This window comes from Rattus norvegicus, chromosome 7, assembly GCF_021556685.1.
Source record: "Rattus norvegicus strain SHRSP/BbbUtx chromosome 7, alternate assembly SHRSP_T2T, whole genome shotgun sequence".
Taxonomy (NCBI): domain Eukaryota; kingdom Metazoa; phylum Chordata; class Mammalia; order Rodentia; family Muridae; genus Rattus; species Rattus norvegicus.
Window position 1 is genome coordinate 23,139,686 of NC_141540.1, and position 14,409 is coordinate 23,154,094.

General features: G+C 41.6%; 1 protein-coding gene across 1 annotated transcript; it reads left to right on the plus strand.

Moving 5' to 3' along the window:
- The first annotated feature begins 7,885 nt into the window (after positions 1 to 7,885).
- Positions 7,886 to 13,250, plus strand: LOC148004525 (uncharacterized). Its single transcript, XM_087559341.1, has 4 exons — positions 7,886 to 7,963; positions 8,637 to 8,780; positions 12,145 to 12,302; positions 13,163 to 13,250. The coding sequence occupies exons 1-3, from the start codon at positions 7,886 to 7,888 to the stop codon at positions 12,274 to 12,276; spliced, it is 354 nt and encodes a 117-aa protein (XP_087415467.1). The 3' UTR covers positions 12,277 to 12,302; positions 13,163 to 13,250.
- The last annotated feature ends 1,159 nt before the right edge of the window (positions 13,251 to 14,409 follow it).

The following is a 14,409-nucleotide window of genomic DNA, read 5'->3' on the forward strand; positions in this document are numbered from 1 at the left end:
CCGACACAGCACGGAGATCCGTGCGTAAGCCTGCGGGATTATTAAAATCACATGTGGGATTAAAAAAAAACACACATGCATGGGTTATTTTTGTTAAGAAGGAATGCCCATTCTGTAGCTTTATTTACCGAATATATACCCCAAGTTGACCAGGTGGAAAAATCTGGGAAGCACTGTGGGAAATCTTGGCCTAAGGCAGGATCCTCTAGGTGGTTATTGAAAACATCACTATTAGAGAACTCCTACTGGAAGACCTCTGCATTCTGTCCTCGCATAAATTCAAACACAATTATGACTGTAAATCTAATACAGCAAATGAAAAGCTGATTTGATAGTTCCTTCAAAACTCAGAAGATAAAAATATTTTGAGGATAAACTATGAAAGGAGTTAATATGGAGGGTGGTGCTGGAAACAGAATTAAAATACTGTTTATGCATAAGAAAACATTTGTTAATGTGTAGACCCTATTTGACTCTCCCAGTTCTTTTACAAAAGCCTGCCAGAGGATCAGAAGAATTAAAACACCCCAAGAATAACAGGGAGGGATTTTGATGTTTCATCTGGGGAAAGGGTGGGCATGTTTATGAATGTAAAGCTCATTTCCTTAGAGACTTCTTGGCAATTGGGTACCATATCATGCTAACGAGGGCAAGGTCTCTAAGTTCTGTCCCAAGGAACTCTCAGGTACTCCTGGTTCCAGGGAAAGTGCCTTTCCAGAAGAAGAAGTACAATGAGAGAAAAACTGGAGCTAGAACCAGGCAGGAGACTGGACCTCAGAGTGCCTGGGATAGGGAAGTGGGTGGAGCCTCTGGTGCCATACAGTGCACACTGGTCCTGCTGCTCTGCCAATGGCTCTGCCAGACTACCCAGTGGTCTTGCACTCTTCCTTGGCTCCAGGAATGGAGGTGTAAGGAAAGTCTTTATATATGGGAACGACACGTTGATTACTGATTTTTGATCCTATCCCAAAAGATGGTCCTGATTTGGATGGTACCCACTAGGGGTTGGACAAGCAAGCATCTCTGGTGGCAGGTTTAGGAAAGACACAGTTGAAAGAGACTACAATAACAAACCTCCGTGGGACAACCCAGAGGCACCAAATAAACTTTGGGGAGGTCTTCTGTCTCTCAACGCCTGCCAGCCATGCCATTCCTACCCCAGATCCTGGCGACCAGTCGGACATGTTGAGTTTCACAGTCCAGGGGCACGTAAAAGGATTGATTTCTGTGTGTGAAATGGGTTTGCTTCACTGAGGAAGCTCACCAGGAGCAGGAGGGGAAGTGACTGGGTTCCAAGTGAGGGGCTGGAGAGTAGGTGCAGGACTAAAACCAAGGCCCCATGACCTGCGGCCCCTCCAGGGTGTGCCCGCTTGCGGTCCCTCGGGATGCCTTCAGGTGACAGACAGACAAAGTAGCTAAAACCATCCAATGGAAGAAAGATAGAATTTTCAACAAATGGTGCTGGTTCGACTGGAGGTCAGCATGTAGAAGAATGCAAGTTGACCCATTCTTATCACCCTGTACAAAGCTTAAGTCCAAGTGGATCAAGGGCCTCCACATCAAACCAGATACACTCAAACTAATAGGAAAAAAAGTGGGGGAAGAGTCTCGAACACATGGACACTGGAGAAAATTTCCTGAACAAAAGACCAATGGCTTATGCTTTAAGATCAAGAATCGACAAATGGGACCTCATAAAACTGCAAAGCTTCTGTAAGGCAAAGGACACTGTCATAAGGACAAAATGGCAACCAACAGATTGTGAAAAAAATCTTCACCAATCCTGCATCTTATAGAAGGCTAATATCCAAAATATACACAGAACACAAGAAGTCAGACTCTAGAGAGCCAAATAACCCTATTAAAAAATAGAGTACATAGCTAAACGAAACATTCTCAGCTGAGGAATATCGAATGGCTGATAAGCACCTAAAGAAATGTTCCACATCCTTAGTAATCAAGGAAATGCAAATCATAACAACCCTGTGGTTCTACCTCACACCAGTCAGAATGGCTAAGATCAAAAACTCAGGTAACAACAGATGCTGGCGAGGATGTGGAGAAAGAGGAACACTCCTCCATTGTTGCTGGCATTGCAAACTGGTACAACCACTCTGGAAATCAGTCTGGAGGTTCCTCAAAAAATTGGACACTCTTCTACCTGAGCACCCAGCTATACCTCTCCTGGGCATGTACCCATAAGATGCTCCAACATACAATAAAGACACATACTCTGCTCTATTCATAGCAGCCTTATTTATAATAGTCAGAAGCTGGAAAGAACCCAGATGCCCTTCAACAGATGAATAGATTTGAAAAATGTTGTATGTCTACACAATGGAGTACTACTCAGCTATGAAAAACAATGACTACATGAAATTCATAGGCAAATGGAAAGAACTAGAAAATATCATCTTCAGTGAGGTAACCCAATCACAGAATAACACACATGGTATGCACTCATTGATAAGTGGATATTAGCCCAAAACCTCGAATTACCCAAGATGCAATCTACAGACATCAGGAAGCTCAAGAAGAAGGATGACCAAAATGTGGATGCTTCTATTCCTTAAAAGGGGGAACAAAAATATCCATAGGAGGGGATATGGAGGCCAAGTTTAAAACAGAGACTAAAGGAACGACCGTTCAGAGCCTGCTCAGCACATGCCCCCCCATATATGTGTGTGTGTGTGTGTGTGTGTGTTTGTGTGTGTGTGTGTGTGTGTGTGTGTGTGTGTGTGTGTGTGTAAGTATGTATATCCACCAAAACTAGATAAGATTGATGAAGCTAAAAAGTGCTTGCTGGAAGGGTCCAGATATAGATCTCTCCTGAGAGATACATCAGGGTATGTCAAATAAAGAGGTCAGTGCTAGCAGCAAACCACTGAACTGAGAACAGGACCCCACTTGTGGAAATTAGAGGAAGGATTGAGAGAGCTGAAGGTGCTTGCAATTCCATAAGAACAACAATGCCAACCAACTAAACCAATAGCAAAAGACTATACATGGACTGACCCAGGGCTCCACCTGCATATGTAGGAGAGAATAGCCTTCTTGGGGCACCAGTGGAAGGGAAGCCCTTGGTGCTGACAAGGTTGGACCCTCAGTGCAGGGGAATGTCGGGGAGTTGTAAGGGGAGTGGTTTGGGAGACTGTCCATATCAGGGAGGGAGACAGGATGGGGGCTTATGGACTGGAAACCAGGTAAGAGAATAATATTTGAAATGTAAATAAAGAAATATATCTATGAAAAAAACTAAAATTAAAAAAACAAGATAAAAATTACTAAGAAGCAATCAAAAAAAGAAAATGTGAACAAAAAAAGAAATTTTAGGATTTGGAGAAAAATGAATGCCAGGTATATTATATAATATAACTATATTACCACGATCCACACTTTAATATACTTGAGAACAACTGCATCTGTTTTTGTTTTGTTTGTTTGTTTTTTAAATAGTTAATGGAAATACAGTCCCTTCCTGTCTGTGAGACTAGGGATCCAGATGTAGTGGAATTCATTATTTGTTGAGTCCCGAACCTTTGAGCCTGCTTCTAGCACAGCTTAAGGCAAGGAAACAGAGCAAGGTAATATCTAAGCCATTGACCAAACGATCTGGAGTAACAATTACAGGTGAAATTCTTCTTTGTAAATGAGAGGAGAGCTATAAAGGATACCTTTTAGATTTAAAACAAATGAAATGTACCCACCAAAAATCCAATAAAAAAGTTAAAATTAAAAAAAAAAAACTAGGAAATACAAAAGATTCGGGTGCAATTCCACAATCATGATGTGTTTCTTCTGTGATAGCATACAGGTTAACTTACTTCTCTATGACTGTTTTCTTATTTGAAAGTAAGTAATGGGGTCATCTATGGAGTGGTTGGTAAGAACAAAAGCTTTGCCTAACTTGAATAATAGGTCCCTCCAGAGCATGTGCTTAACAGTCTAGGTACAGAGAAATTTGCTGAGGGGACTAAAAACAAAACCAAACATAAAACAGGAACAACAATGATTTAACAAAATTCTGCATGCTGGAATTGAAGGCATGTTGCAACTTTAATCAGGTTTGTAGGTATTTCTAATAAACAAACAAAGAAATAAAAATCGTATTACACTTCTAGCAGTTGCATCCAAGAGAGAGAGAGCTGTGAGGTAGTGTGTGCTGCTACTTTCCACAGATACACCTGGGCCTCAGGCCTGCCCTCAGTGAGCTGGACCTAAAAGCAGCCTAGTTGAAATTCCTGCTGCCATGGCAGGATTCTGCAAGAACATTTTCCTTTGACAACAAGGGGCCTTTGTGGAGGAGACTTCTTGGTGGGTTCTCAAGGACTCTGCATGTCTTATTCTACAAAGAGAAGCCAAGCCAGGACTTTTAGCAAGGCCAGCCAGTTGTTTGGGGAAGTCTCTGGTCCTGTGGCAGAGGGTGAGGAATGGTTGAAAAAATGTCGGCTCTGCTGAGAGCAAAGGATAACCTTCTAGAACTATGACCTCCTAATTCAGGACATTCCACTCCCTGCCCATCCTCCTGATTCTTATGTTTGCTACGAGTAAAAGATCCTGGTGCAGCCCCAATATTCTCATGCCTAGACTTGGAAATTCAGGAAGAATGATATTTGAGAAGTAATGGCTATGTGGTTACAATGTAGTAACACAGGGTCCAGGTTGACGTTTGCTTACTGATGTCCCATTTAATTGTCTTTTTATATTTGAGAAAGGGAGGATGTCCAACTTAATATATAAAAGAGACATAAAGTTATAATTTTATATATGCCCTGTAGTTGATCCCTACGATCCCAAGAAAAGGGAGTGATTATTTCAAAAAGTAGGATTATAGACCATTGATTTTGTGAAATACATAGATGTGTATATGGAAACAATGCCAGCTGTCTAGGACTGCACATTAAGCAAATATTACCAGGTTTTATATAGCCAAATGTATAGGAGAAAGCTATTGGCCTCTAGAAAACAGGGAAAACCTTGGGATTCAAAATTTATGTCACATGCGTTGTCTCAGGTGGTAGATTTATTTTTAAGAAAAATCTCCCTTATCCATGCTCCCTAGAGATTTGGGTGCTAACAAAAATCTCTTATCAATTCAGGGTTGTAACCAACTCTTCCCATTAAGAGAATTGATGACTTCCAATGAAGCAGAGAGAAATATCTAGCTTTGGAGTAGAGGTTGTCAAAGGGTTTTCCCTGAGTCACATGAGAGACTGCAGGGAAAGGCCCCTACAGAAACTGATCAATTTGCGGAGAGCTAGTTAGCAGGTAGGCCACAGAACCTCGCAGTAACATCATCAGTAAGCCTTTCCTAGGAAAATCTCTTGTCTCTAAGACAGCACTAGAATCTTCTGGGATGTCACCAGTGTTGTGGTGACACCAACTGCCTTTGGCATATTCCTTCAGTTCCCTTTGGGTTCACAAACAGGCATGTTTCGCCAGCTGCTCAGGCTAGTTCGAAAAGAGAGTAGAGATCAAGGAGAGACCAGAAAAAGGCAGAAGGATGCAGACCTCCTGTCTAGTAAAAAAGGAAGAATGAAATCGTTCTGGGGAAGGCTTGGTGAGTCCAGGGCAGAGTTGGGGAACATCCTTGAGGAGATAGGTTTGAGACGTTCCTTCCAGGAGTAGGCCTTGCAACAAAGAACCTTGGGATTTCTCAATGACAGACCAAGAGTCCAGAGTTCTGATGATTAGTTTGACAGAGAGCCAAGAATTGGCAAGCCTGCAGCTTTTTTTCTGGGAGCTTTGTAATTTCGAGTGCCAATACATGCCAGGAGGAGGCATGATGAGATTAACAATGTGACCATTCATGGTTGGGAGTTGAAGCACTTCATCCTCTAGATTACTGTAGGTTACATAAGTCTCTGATGATAAGAACAAGGAAGGATGCACCCCTAGTCATGAACTAAGATCTCAGACACTTTGGGTTTGAACACACTCATTAGAGATTGATGGTTCTAAGCATTAGGAACTCCAGGATTTACCTGTACCACATCTGATATGAGATGACAATGTCCCATGTCTGGATGTCTGAGGCAGCTTATGGCTTTCAGGGCAAGGGGTCCTCTAATAGTGAGTGTGACTTATGTATGGCAGTGAAGATTGGGAAGAAGGACATAGCTTAAGAGTCCAGTTTGAAGAAAGCTTTTCTGCTATTTCAGGGAATCATATAGTCTCCAGCCTTTCCATTTCCTCAACCTCCTTTCTGGGACTCAGAATGGTCTTTTCCTCCCCTGGGCCATCAAATATGCAATTTCACTTGTGTTTATCTATCTACAGGTATCGGTAGGAAGGCATCATCCTGAAATGATATCAGTAAGCAAGAGAAGCGTCTAAAGAAATTGGAAGAACTAAAATTTGAAACCCAGAAGTGTAAATTCCAGAGGGATGTACTTTCTCAAATCCTGGACCTTTATATCTATGATGATTGGGACTATAGGTAGTCATTATGCCCAGTCACCTGTTCACTGTCTTGTGCTCTCTCTGCTAACCCAAGATTTCTTTACATCAAAAGAGTTTTTCACTCCTCATCCTGGATTTCAAAGAGCCTTGGCAGGTGTGGCCTGTTGAGATAAGCTAGGTGCTGTGGGCTTAGGGTCAAGCTCTTTTGTACTTGAGCCTGAGGTGCTTGGAGTTGGATTGGTTCTGTCAACAGCTGGAAGGACCTGGTCACATTTGCTGCATCTAGGAGTGTGAATGAAATGCCTGCATGTCATCACTCTTTTACCCTGAATCTGTTCATTGTTCACTGATTCTAAGGCACCTCCCTGGATATAGTTGGCATTCTAATTGTACTTAAATATGGGTTGGTATACATGTATGTGAAAGTATTTGTGAGTGTTTTGCTCAGGATCAGGACATCTGGGGACCTTTGATGGGCTCTGAGGATTTGTTTGATGAACAGTTTATAGGTCATGATAGTGATGAGTCTGTGGAGGCCCACATTGATCAATAGAGCACTTTGCACCTTCTATTTACCTTGGTGGAAGATAGGACTCTCTGGAGGGAAGGAGATGTTATAAATCCTCTGCCCTGTCAAAAGTATTTATGCCCTCTGGGAATTCATGTAACGATAGGAAACAATGATTGAGAATCCCTGCTTTCAAAACAAAAGAAATGTCATTGCCACTTTCTGTTGGACCTAAGGTTGTGGCACAAACTTGAGGAAACTTCTTACAGAACTAGTCAATGCCTTCATGCTCACCTGGCCAACTCTTGAAGGTCAGCTCCCTCCAATTGGTACCCTGGCTCTATTGTCCTGTACCCAGGATAATAAGTTTAATCAGCACCAATAGGACCCAGTTCAAAGGAGCAAGTCTGTGATATATACTGGCTTTAAGTAATATAATACAGAGAACAGTCTGATTTCACCTATTTTTGCCCGATTTGAACTTTATTTATTTTTTTACTTTTCATTTTTTTAGCTATCTATGAATGGTTTATTGTGACCTAGAAACAGTCGCTTTGGAAACAAACCCTTGATACTTGTAATTCCCAAGCAGGCAGTTCTCAGGCTCTGCCCACTCCTATACAGAGAGTCTGCAGAGCCATATCTCCCCAGGTTCTTAAGGAGTTCTTATTTCAAAATAAATGTTTGCTGATTTGCATAGAAATATTTTCTATGGAAGAATCATGCTTGGGGTTTCACTGTTGTGTTTTTGCTCTGGTCTTAGAGATTACCACATGCTTCCCTCACCCCCATTCCTTAAATTTTAATTTTTTATTGGATATTTTTTATTTACATTTCATCTAATTCTGAGTTCATGAGCTCAGATGGTTATTTTTTCCCTACCACAGGCTGGATGTTGAATTGCCTATACTTCAATCTGAACGTGGGATGAGAATGATGGCTGTGCATTAAATGAACAACTCAATATGTGACGCCATGGAGAAGTACAAGGAGCTCATACAAGAGAACAATTCCTACAGTGAGTCACTGACAGAGATGAAACCCCAGCACTTGGCAGGGAATGCTTCTGTCCAGCTATGACTTTGAACAAAAGTCAGGGCTCTGGTTCTGCAGTGTCTAACTCTTAACAGGAAGCCTGCCTCGTGGCAAGGGTCTTGGATTTGTAACTCTTGGACTTAGTTGTTCTACATGTGAAGAGTGTAGAAGACCCTCCGATTGTTATTTTCACCCATTAAGGATTCTCTAGATAGAAAAGATTTGCACCATGGTGGGAATATCAATCAACTCTGAACCTCTAGGACTCTGACATGAGATTTAAAGATTTATGATCCATGAGAAACACATGGAAAGATTGTATAGCTATTGGGTCTTCTATCACCCTCAGAGGGGATTTGCCCTCTACCTGCAGGTGGTTTTAGCATACCATGGACATATAAGCTCCCATATGTACCATTTCTTCTTCCTTGATTTATATAAACACTTAGTGTCAGGATTTTCAGAAGTACTTTGATTCATATTGAATTTGGACTCTGGATTTGACTGCCTTTAATTGGTGCTGACTTGTATAGTGTGGCTCTACTCTGGGGATGTTGGAGGATGAGGACCCTTGAAGGGATGATTGTACTTGCAGGAGAGACAGGCAGATAGAAGCTGGCTGGTATTTACCATTTTTTGTTTATGGTTCAGCATCAGGCACTTCCAGCTCCTGCGTGAACGGACTCCATAGAAGAACAATATAAAGATTTTGCTGAATGAGAACAAAAAACTGATGGTGGAGCAGACTGTTCTGCCAGCATCCTGTGTGGAGGCAAAGAGGTTCTGTGAAGAGGCCGGAATGAACATCTGTGTCCCCAGAGCCAAGCAGTTGCAGGTAGGATTAGACCTCAAGGTCAGGTTGCCCTCATGTCTAACCATAAAGATAGACAAACGAATGTAACTGTCCATTGACTTATCCATGTACTGACCTATGTCTCATCCAAGTGTTCATTTATGTGATCATTTACAAGGCTTTCTGTTGGGGTAGCCTTTTTGAAGAAATTGCATATTTGGAAGGCAAATGCCCCTGCTATTCTAGAATCTGCAGTTTATTACGGGAGATAGGCTGACTACATCACAGCACTACATGCCTTTATGTGTGGAGGAGGGTGCTATGTGGGAGCCCCTCTTTAGACTAGCACAGAGCTTTGAGGGATGAGGCAAATGCCTGTAGTTCATTTGCTTTACAGGGATCTTGTGAGATTCCAGGAAGTAAGTAGTTTGCAAGGAGGAGAGCCTAGTGGAAATGCCAAATAAATGGTTCTCATTGTAATCTTTTGGTGCCTTTTGTTCTTTCTATCCCCTTTTCCCTATATATGAAGATGGTCTCTTCATGCTTCATACATCTTGGGTACCTGACAGAACCTGAGTAGCAGCATGTCAGTCCTATTTTGTTTAAGTGCTGCTGGACATTTCATATCTGCATCTTATACTCTGAAGTTGGTTAGAAGAGCAGGGATGTGGAAAGGGTTTCAAAAGGTGAGGATAGGCATGAGAGATTTGAGACTTCAAGAACAAAGTTCTCCATATATACCCCACATTCTGACCAAGAAGAGTGCTATCTAGGCCTTTTTATTCCTCTAGGGAAAATTAGCTGAGTTAGTGATTCTCTCTTAAAATACCTGCTTTGAATAATCTATATTATGATCTTCCTCCAGCATGATGGAATCTTCATTGTTTTCTGCCGACTTATGGTTTTTCGTGTGTGTGTGTGTGTGTGTGTGTGTGTGTATGCATCGCTGTGGTGACCTGTAATTTGTGGGTATTCAGGGAGGCCAGTTAATGACATACAATTTTGTCCAGTCATTCTCTAACTTAGTCCTTTGAGCCTAGGTCTCTCAACAAACCTAAATCTTCCTGTTTTGTGCTGGTCAGCAGTCTTTGCATCACCTGTCCAGTTCCAGGTGTTGCCACCTCTGTTATTTGTCTCAACACATTCTGAATAACTAAACCATTCAGCTATTTTAAAAGTAAGGATTAGATTTTGTCACTTTACCTTAATAGAGGTATCCCCCTGGAAGATTCTGGTCTGTCTTATTGCCTTAACCATGATCGTGCATGGAATCCTATAGTGCATCCCTCTGCTGACATTGCTTTGCTGACTATATCATGGGCATGGCATTCTTCAGGATACATTCCCTCTCAGTGTTGTACAGGGTGCAGCATTTCAGCAAAGTCACTGTAGCCTTTTCTTTTGCCTCCTTCTGACTGATGTTGAGGTTGTTTTAATATCACATGAATTATAATGTGATGAAAAGTTCCTGGGTACTGACCATGAGTCACTGTCTTCTTCTGATGCTTCCAAGGTCTTCTATGAGGGAAGCAGGGTAGTTTTAGTGAGGGGCCTATGATGAGTCAACATGGAGCTTGCTGGAGGCTTTTCTTCTGTCTTGGGAATTTGGTGATGTGTTGTTTAGTTTATCTGTGCAGAGTTTGTAACTTACTTGTAGGTCCAGCAAGTATCTGCATAGCAAGATTTCCTGAAGTGGAAATGAGTACAGGCCAGGGCAGCACAGCCTGCTTGACTGTAAGAGACTTGTACATAACATAGCTCCCACTAATTCTTCATTCAACAGAAAACCTGCTGGATAAAAGGTATGTTTTCCTTAGTGTGTGTGTGTGTGTGTGTGTGTGTGTGTGTGTGTGTGTGTGTGAATGTGTGTGTGTGCATGTGTGTGTATTTGTGTTTTAGTTTGTGCAAAAATATAACTGTGTTGCCTATTTCCAAGTTTACTGAGAAAACCACTCTGAGAGTTCACTTTGCGTCATGAAACATCAAATACAGCAGCCCAATCATTTTGGCCTCTCCTCCTAGCTCTGTACAGCAAAAGGACACAAAAGCACTTGTAAAGTTCAATTTTAACGGTATTAGGGGCAAACATACCAATCTGCATTGAAATCCTTTGGAGCACATTAAAGGAATGGAGTACATGGAGGTAAGGGGGAGGCTTCTCTTTAAAATCCATGAGTTTATATTCCTTCTTTGTCCTTTGTGAATTGTGAAAGCCCACTGAAAGGTTATGTCACTCACTGTGTCTTCTCCAATCTTGTTTTACACATTGCCTGCTCCCATTTCTTTCCAGCTACCTTGGCACAGTACAACTTCACCTTGGAGTCTGGCTTGGATTGTATTCACTGAGAAATTGAGTTGCATGGAGTTGTATTGGCATCCAGCAGAAGTCCCATAGCTGTGCTGTGGTGCAAGAACAGGGCAGGTTAAGGAGCGGCTTTAGATGCACAAATAACCTAAAGCATCCCCTGTGTTATCTGTGTAGCATTCTGCAAGGGCTGTTAATCAACATCATTTTCTCTGAGTTAAAGTCAGCCTCAGTGGGGGATAGGAGGAATGAGGATCTTAAGACAGGTCTGGTAGTGTAAGAACAGGTAAGCCTATGAGAAGCCATGTACAGAAATTGGAACAGAAGTTTTAGTTGACCCAAAGATTACAGAACAAGGAGTAGGTGTCAACAGAGCAACTAGGGCTCATCAGTGCTGTGGTAGTCTCCGAGCAGCCCTGAAGGAGAATCTGTCCAGACGTCCATCAGCTAAGGGAGTGAAAATGTACTATACGGTGGGGGCCATTCCATGCATTATGACTCAGTGTAAGATAATCCATGCAAGCATTTACTTACTTACTCAAAATATCTGTGACACAATCACATTATGGGGAGAAAAACTGTTCATTTGTATCCTGGGTATGGAGATTTCCTATGATTCTGTTCCAATAGCCTTGGGCACGAAGTCAGTCAAGTTAAGGTAAAGAGAGCTGCTATTAGAAGAAGCTGCACACTTTGGGGGCAAGCCTGAAACAGTGGCCAAGAACAGAGTCTAATCCACCACCAACATATGATCCTTTGCTGGGAAACAAGCCTGATCTACACAGCCTTGGGAACGAGCTAAGCCAGATTGGGGAATAAGGCAAGAACCATGATTCTATGTTGGTTTATGGGAGGACAGCACAACACTGACTGAGTTGTTTATAGGCTATAGGCTATGCCTGCTATGTACATATCCCACTCAACATTTGTTTTTATGCCTTCAGAGAATCCTGGGCGGTCTTTATATTAAGGATTACCTCAGAAAGTAAACACTTGACTGCAATGTACTATGCTTATATTGTGTGAACACACATGTGTTCTGTGTTTGGGAGTGTGTATTAGTGTTTCTGTGTGTCTGTGTGTGTTTGTATGTGCACACAGGTATGCATGCCTCCACTGACATTACACTCATCTAATGACCAGAATAAGGAAGGATTAGAGGAAACAATGCAGGACACTCTGAAGCAGAGAGAACTGATCACCCAGGAAAGTGACTTGGGAGAAACAGTGTAGAAGAATTTTGACATCTTTGAGATCAGGTAGGAACATAGGCTGGCAGAAGCCAGTTGGGTTTCCTGTCCTATATAACTATCCTTTGTGGGTGACTGACCACCTACATGGTTTCAGCCTCAGTCAGCTAAAGAACTACTCAGAGTATTATTCTGGTACAGTTTATATGGATTTTGTCCATGATGCAATATATGTGATCTTCAAGATTTCTTGGTATTTTCTACTTCTTCTTTCTCTTACCTCTGTGGTAAACTCTGAGAACATTTTCTTTTCTGTTCTCTCACAAATTGCCTTACAATGACTATACACATACAGGGGTTCTGTTCTGTTTGTACACCACCATCACCTTTAATGCTCAGTGTGTACACTGGGAAGATTTACACGGAGCCCATTCTCAGTGATTACAGGATGTATGCAGTGCCCATGGTTTTGATGTGAGATGGTTTCTCTGTGTATTTACAGATACAGTGGTTACAAATGGAACCTAGGCAGGTTCCTTCCTGCAAAAATAATCTGAACCTTCACTTCAATTCTGAGCAGGTTCTCCATAAGACATCCACATGGTATTCTAGGTTGCTCATATCTCTCTTGAACTCAGATTCAGACATAGCCACAATGTTGTTATTCAATATAATATACCTGGACCAGTGACAAAATATGCTCATTTTTCTTTTGATTCCAGTACTGTGCATAGTCCACAGTTCGATTTCTAGCTGTTTTTAAAAGCTGATATATAAATCGAAGCCCATTTACTCTATGACACTTGGGGATGCAGGAAATGACCTCAGTTGACAGGTAATGCTGGATTGTCCAACCGAATAGAGCTGACGTAAGAGGGAGAGCTGAATCAACAAACCCTCACTAATCCTTTTTTCCCTTGCTCTGCTAGGTCTAAAATTCTCCAGCGAAACTCGAACATGGCATAGACCAGAACAAGATCTCCCTTGGAGAGCAGTGCCACAGGAGGAGTCTAAGTGTGCACAACAAATACACCACTATTACATCGCATCCTTAATATCCATAGCAGTTGTGGGCTGCATTTTCCTACTTTAGTTTGATTTCTTTGGATTGAATAGGCCATACTTTCATCTCGGCTCTCCCGAGCAAGCGTGCACATTTGAAGAAGCGTGCACAGAGAAGAGCTGATGCACATCAATCGAGAACTGCTGAGCATCCAGGAAGAGTGTGCACATGTACATTTGTACTTGTCCTGAAGGGTCACCCAGAAGAGTTTCATGGAGATCAGTCCACAACATTGGAAAAACTTTGAGTCAAAGACTGTCATATGTTTTATACTCAGTATTGGATGGCTTTGTCCTTCATACCCTCACTCCAACAAGGCAGACCTACTTACATTCCCCTTGAAAAGATTATTACCATCAGTAACTGCTTGTCTACTGTGTTTCCAAGGCAAGTCATTGGCTATAAGTCAATTCTGCAAACGAGCATCAAAAGAATGCTTAGGACAATTCCTCTGTTTACATTTTGGTTTGACTTTTGATTACTTTGGTTATTTGATTTTCCTTATATTCATTTGAAGTTTTGTTATTTATTCATTGTTGTTTTGTTCATTCATTTGATTTGCTATTTTGATAAGGATACAAACTGTATATATTGACTACCTGCATCTGGATACTATTGATGTATTCTGGTGAATAAAAGAGTGATCTCAAACTCTCAACTCTTAAGAACCTTCTTTATTGAGGTGTGGTTTCACCATCTGATGTCCCACGGCTATCAGGCAGGGATGGATCTCTGCATTCTCATGGGGACTGGGCATCATAATTACTTCCCAGTCAGACTGAGATACAAAGGCAATTATACTTTCACTTTAGACTGTGTTTCCAACTCTGTGAATTCCAAGTTCATCATGCAAAAATTACCCAATGTATATACTTGTTTTTAAATATTTAGTTACCACTAAATTATACTCTTCTGTGGATGAGAATGTTAAACAAATTAATTGGATAAACATCAAATTTTCTATAATATCTCCCAGGAAATATAAACATTGTATAAGGGAGATGAAAGCAATCAGGAAACCTGCACCAAAATCCCGTGGTGGAGAGTGCTGAACACCCAGAAAAGCGGACAATCCTGAGACCACAGGACACACCGCCCCTTCTGCCCAACTCT

Excerpts from the sequence above, each read along its gene's own strand:
- LOC148004525 (XM_087559341.1), top strand. The coding sequence starts at position 7,886 with ATGGAGAAGTACAAGGAGCTCATACAAGAGAACAATTCCTACAGTGAG. Across the intron at positions 7,964-8,636 it reads AGATGAAACCCCAGCACTTG|AAGAACAATATAAAGATTTT; the intron begins GCAGGGAATGCT and ends CGGACTCCATAG. Across the intron at positions 8,781-12,144 it reads CCAGAGCCAAGCAGTTGCAG|GTATGCATGCCTCCACTGAC; the intron begins GTAGGATTAGAC and ends ATGTGCACACAG.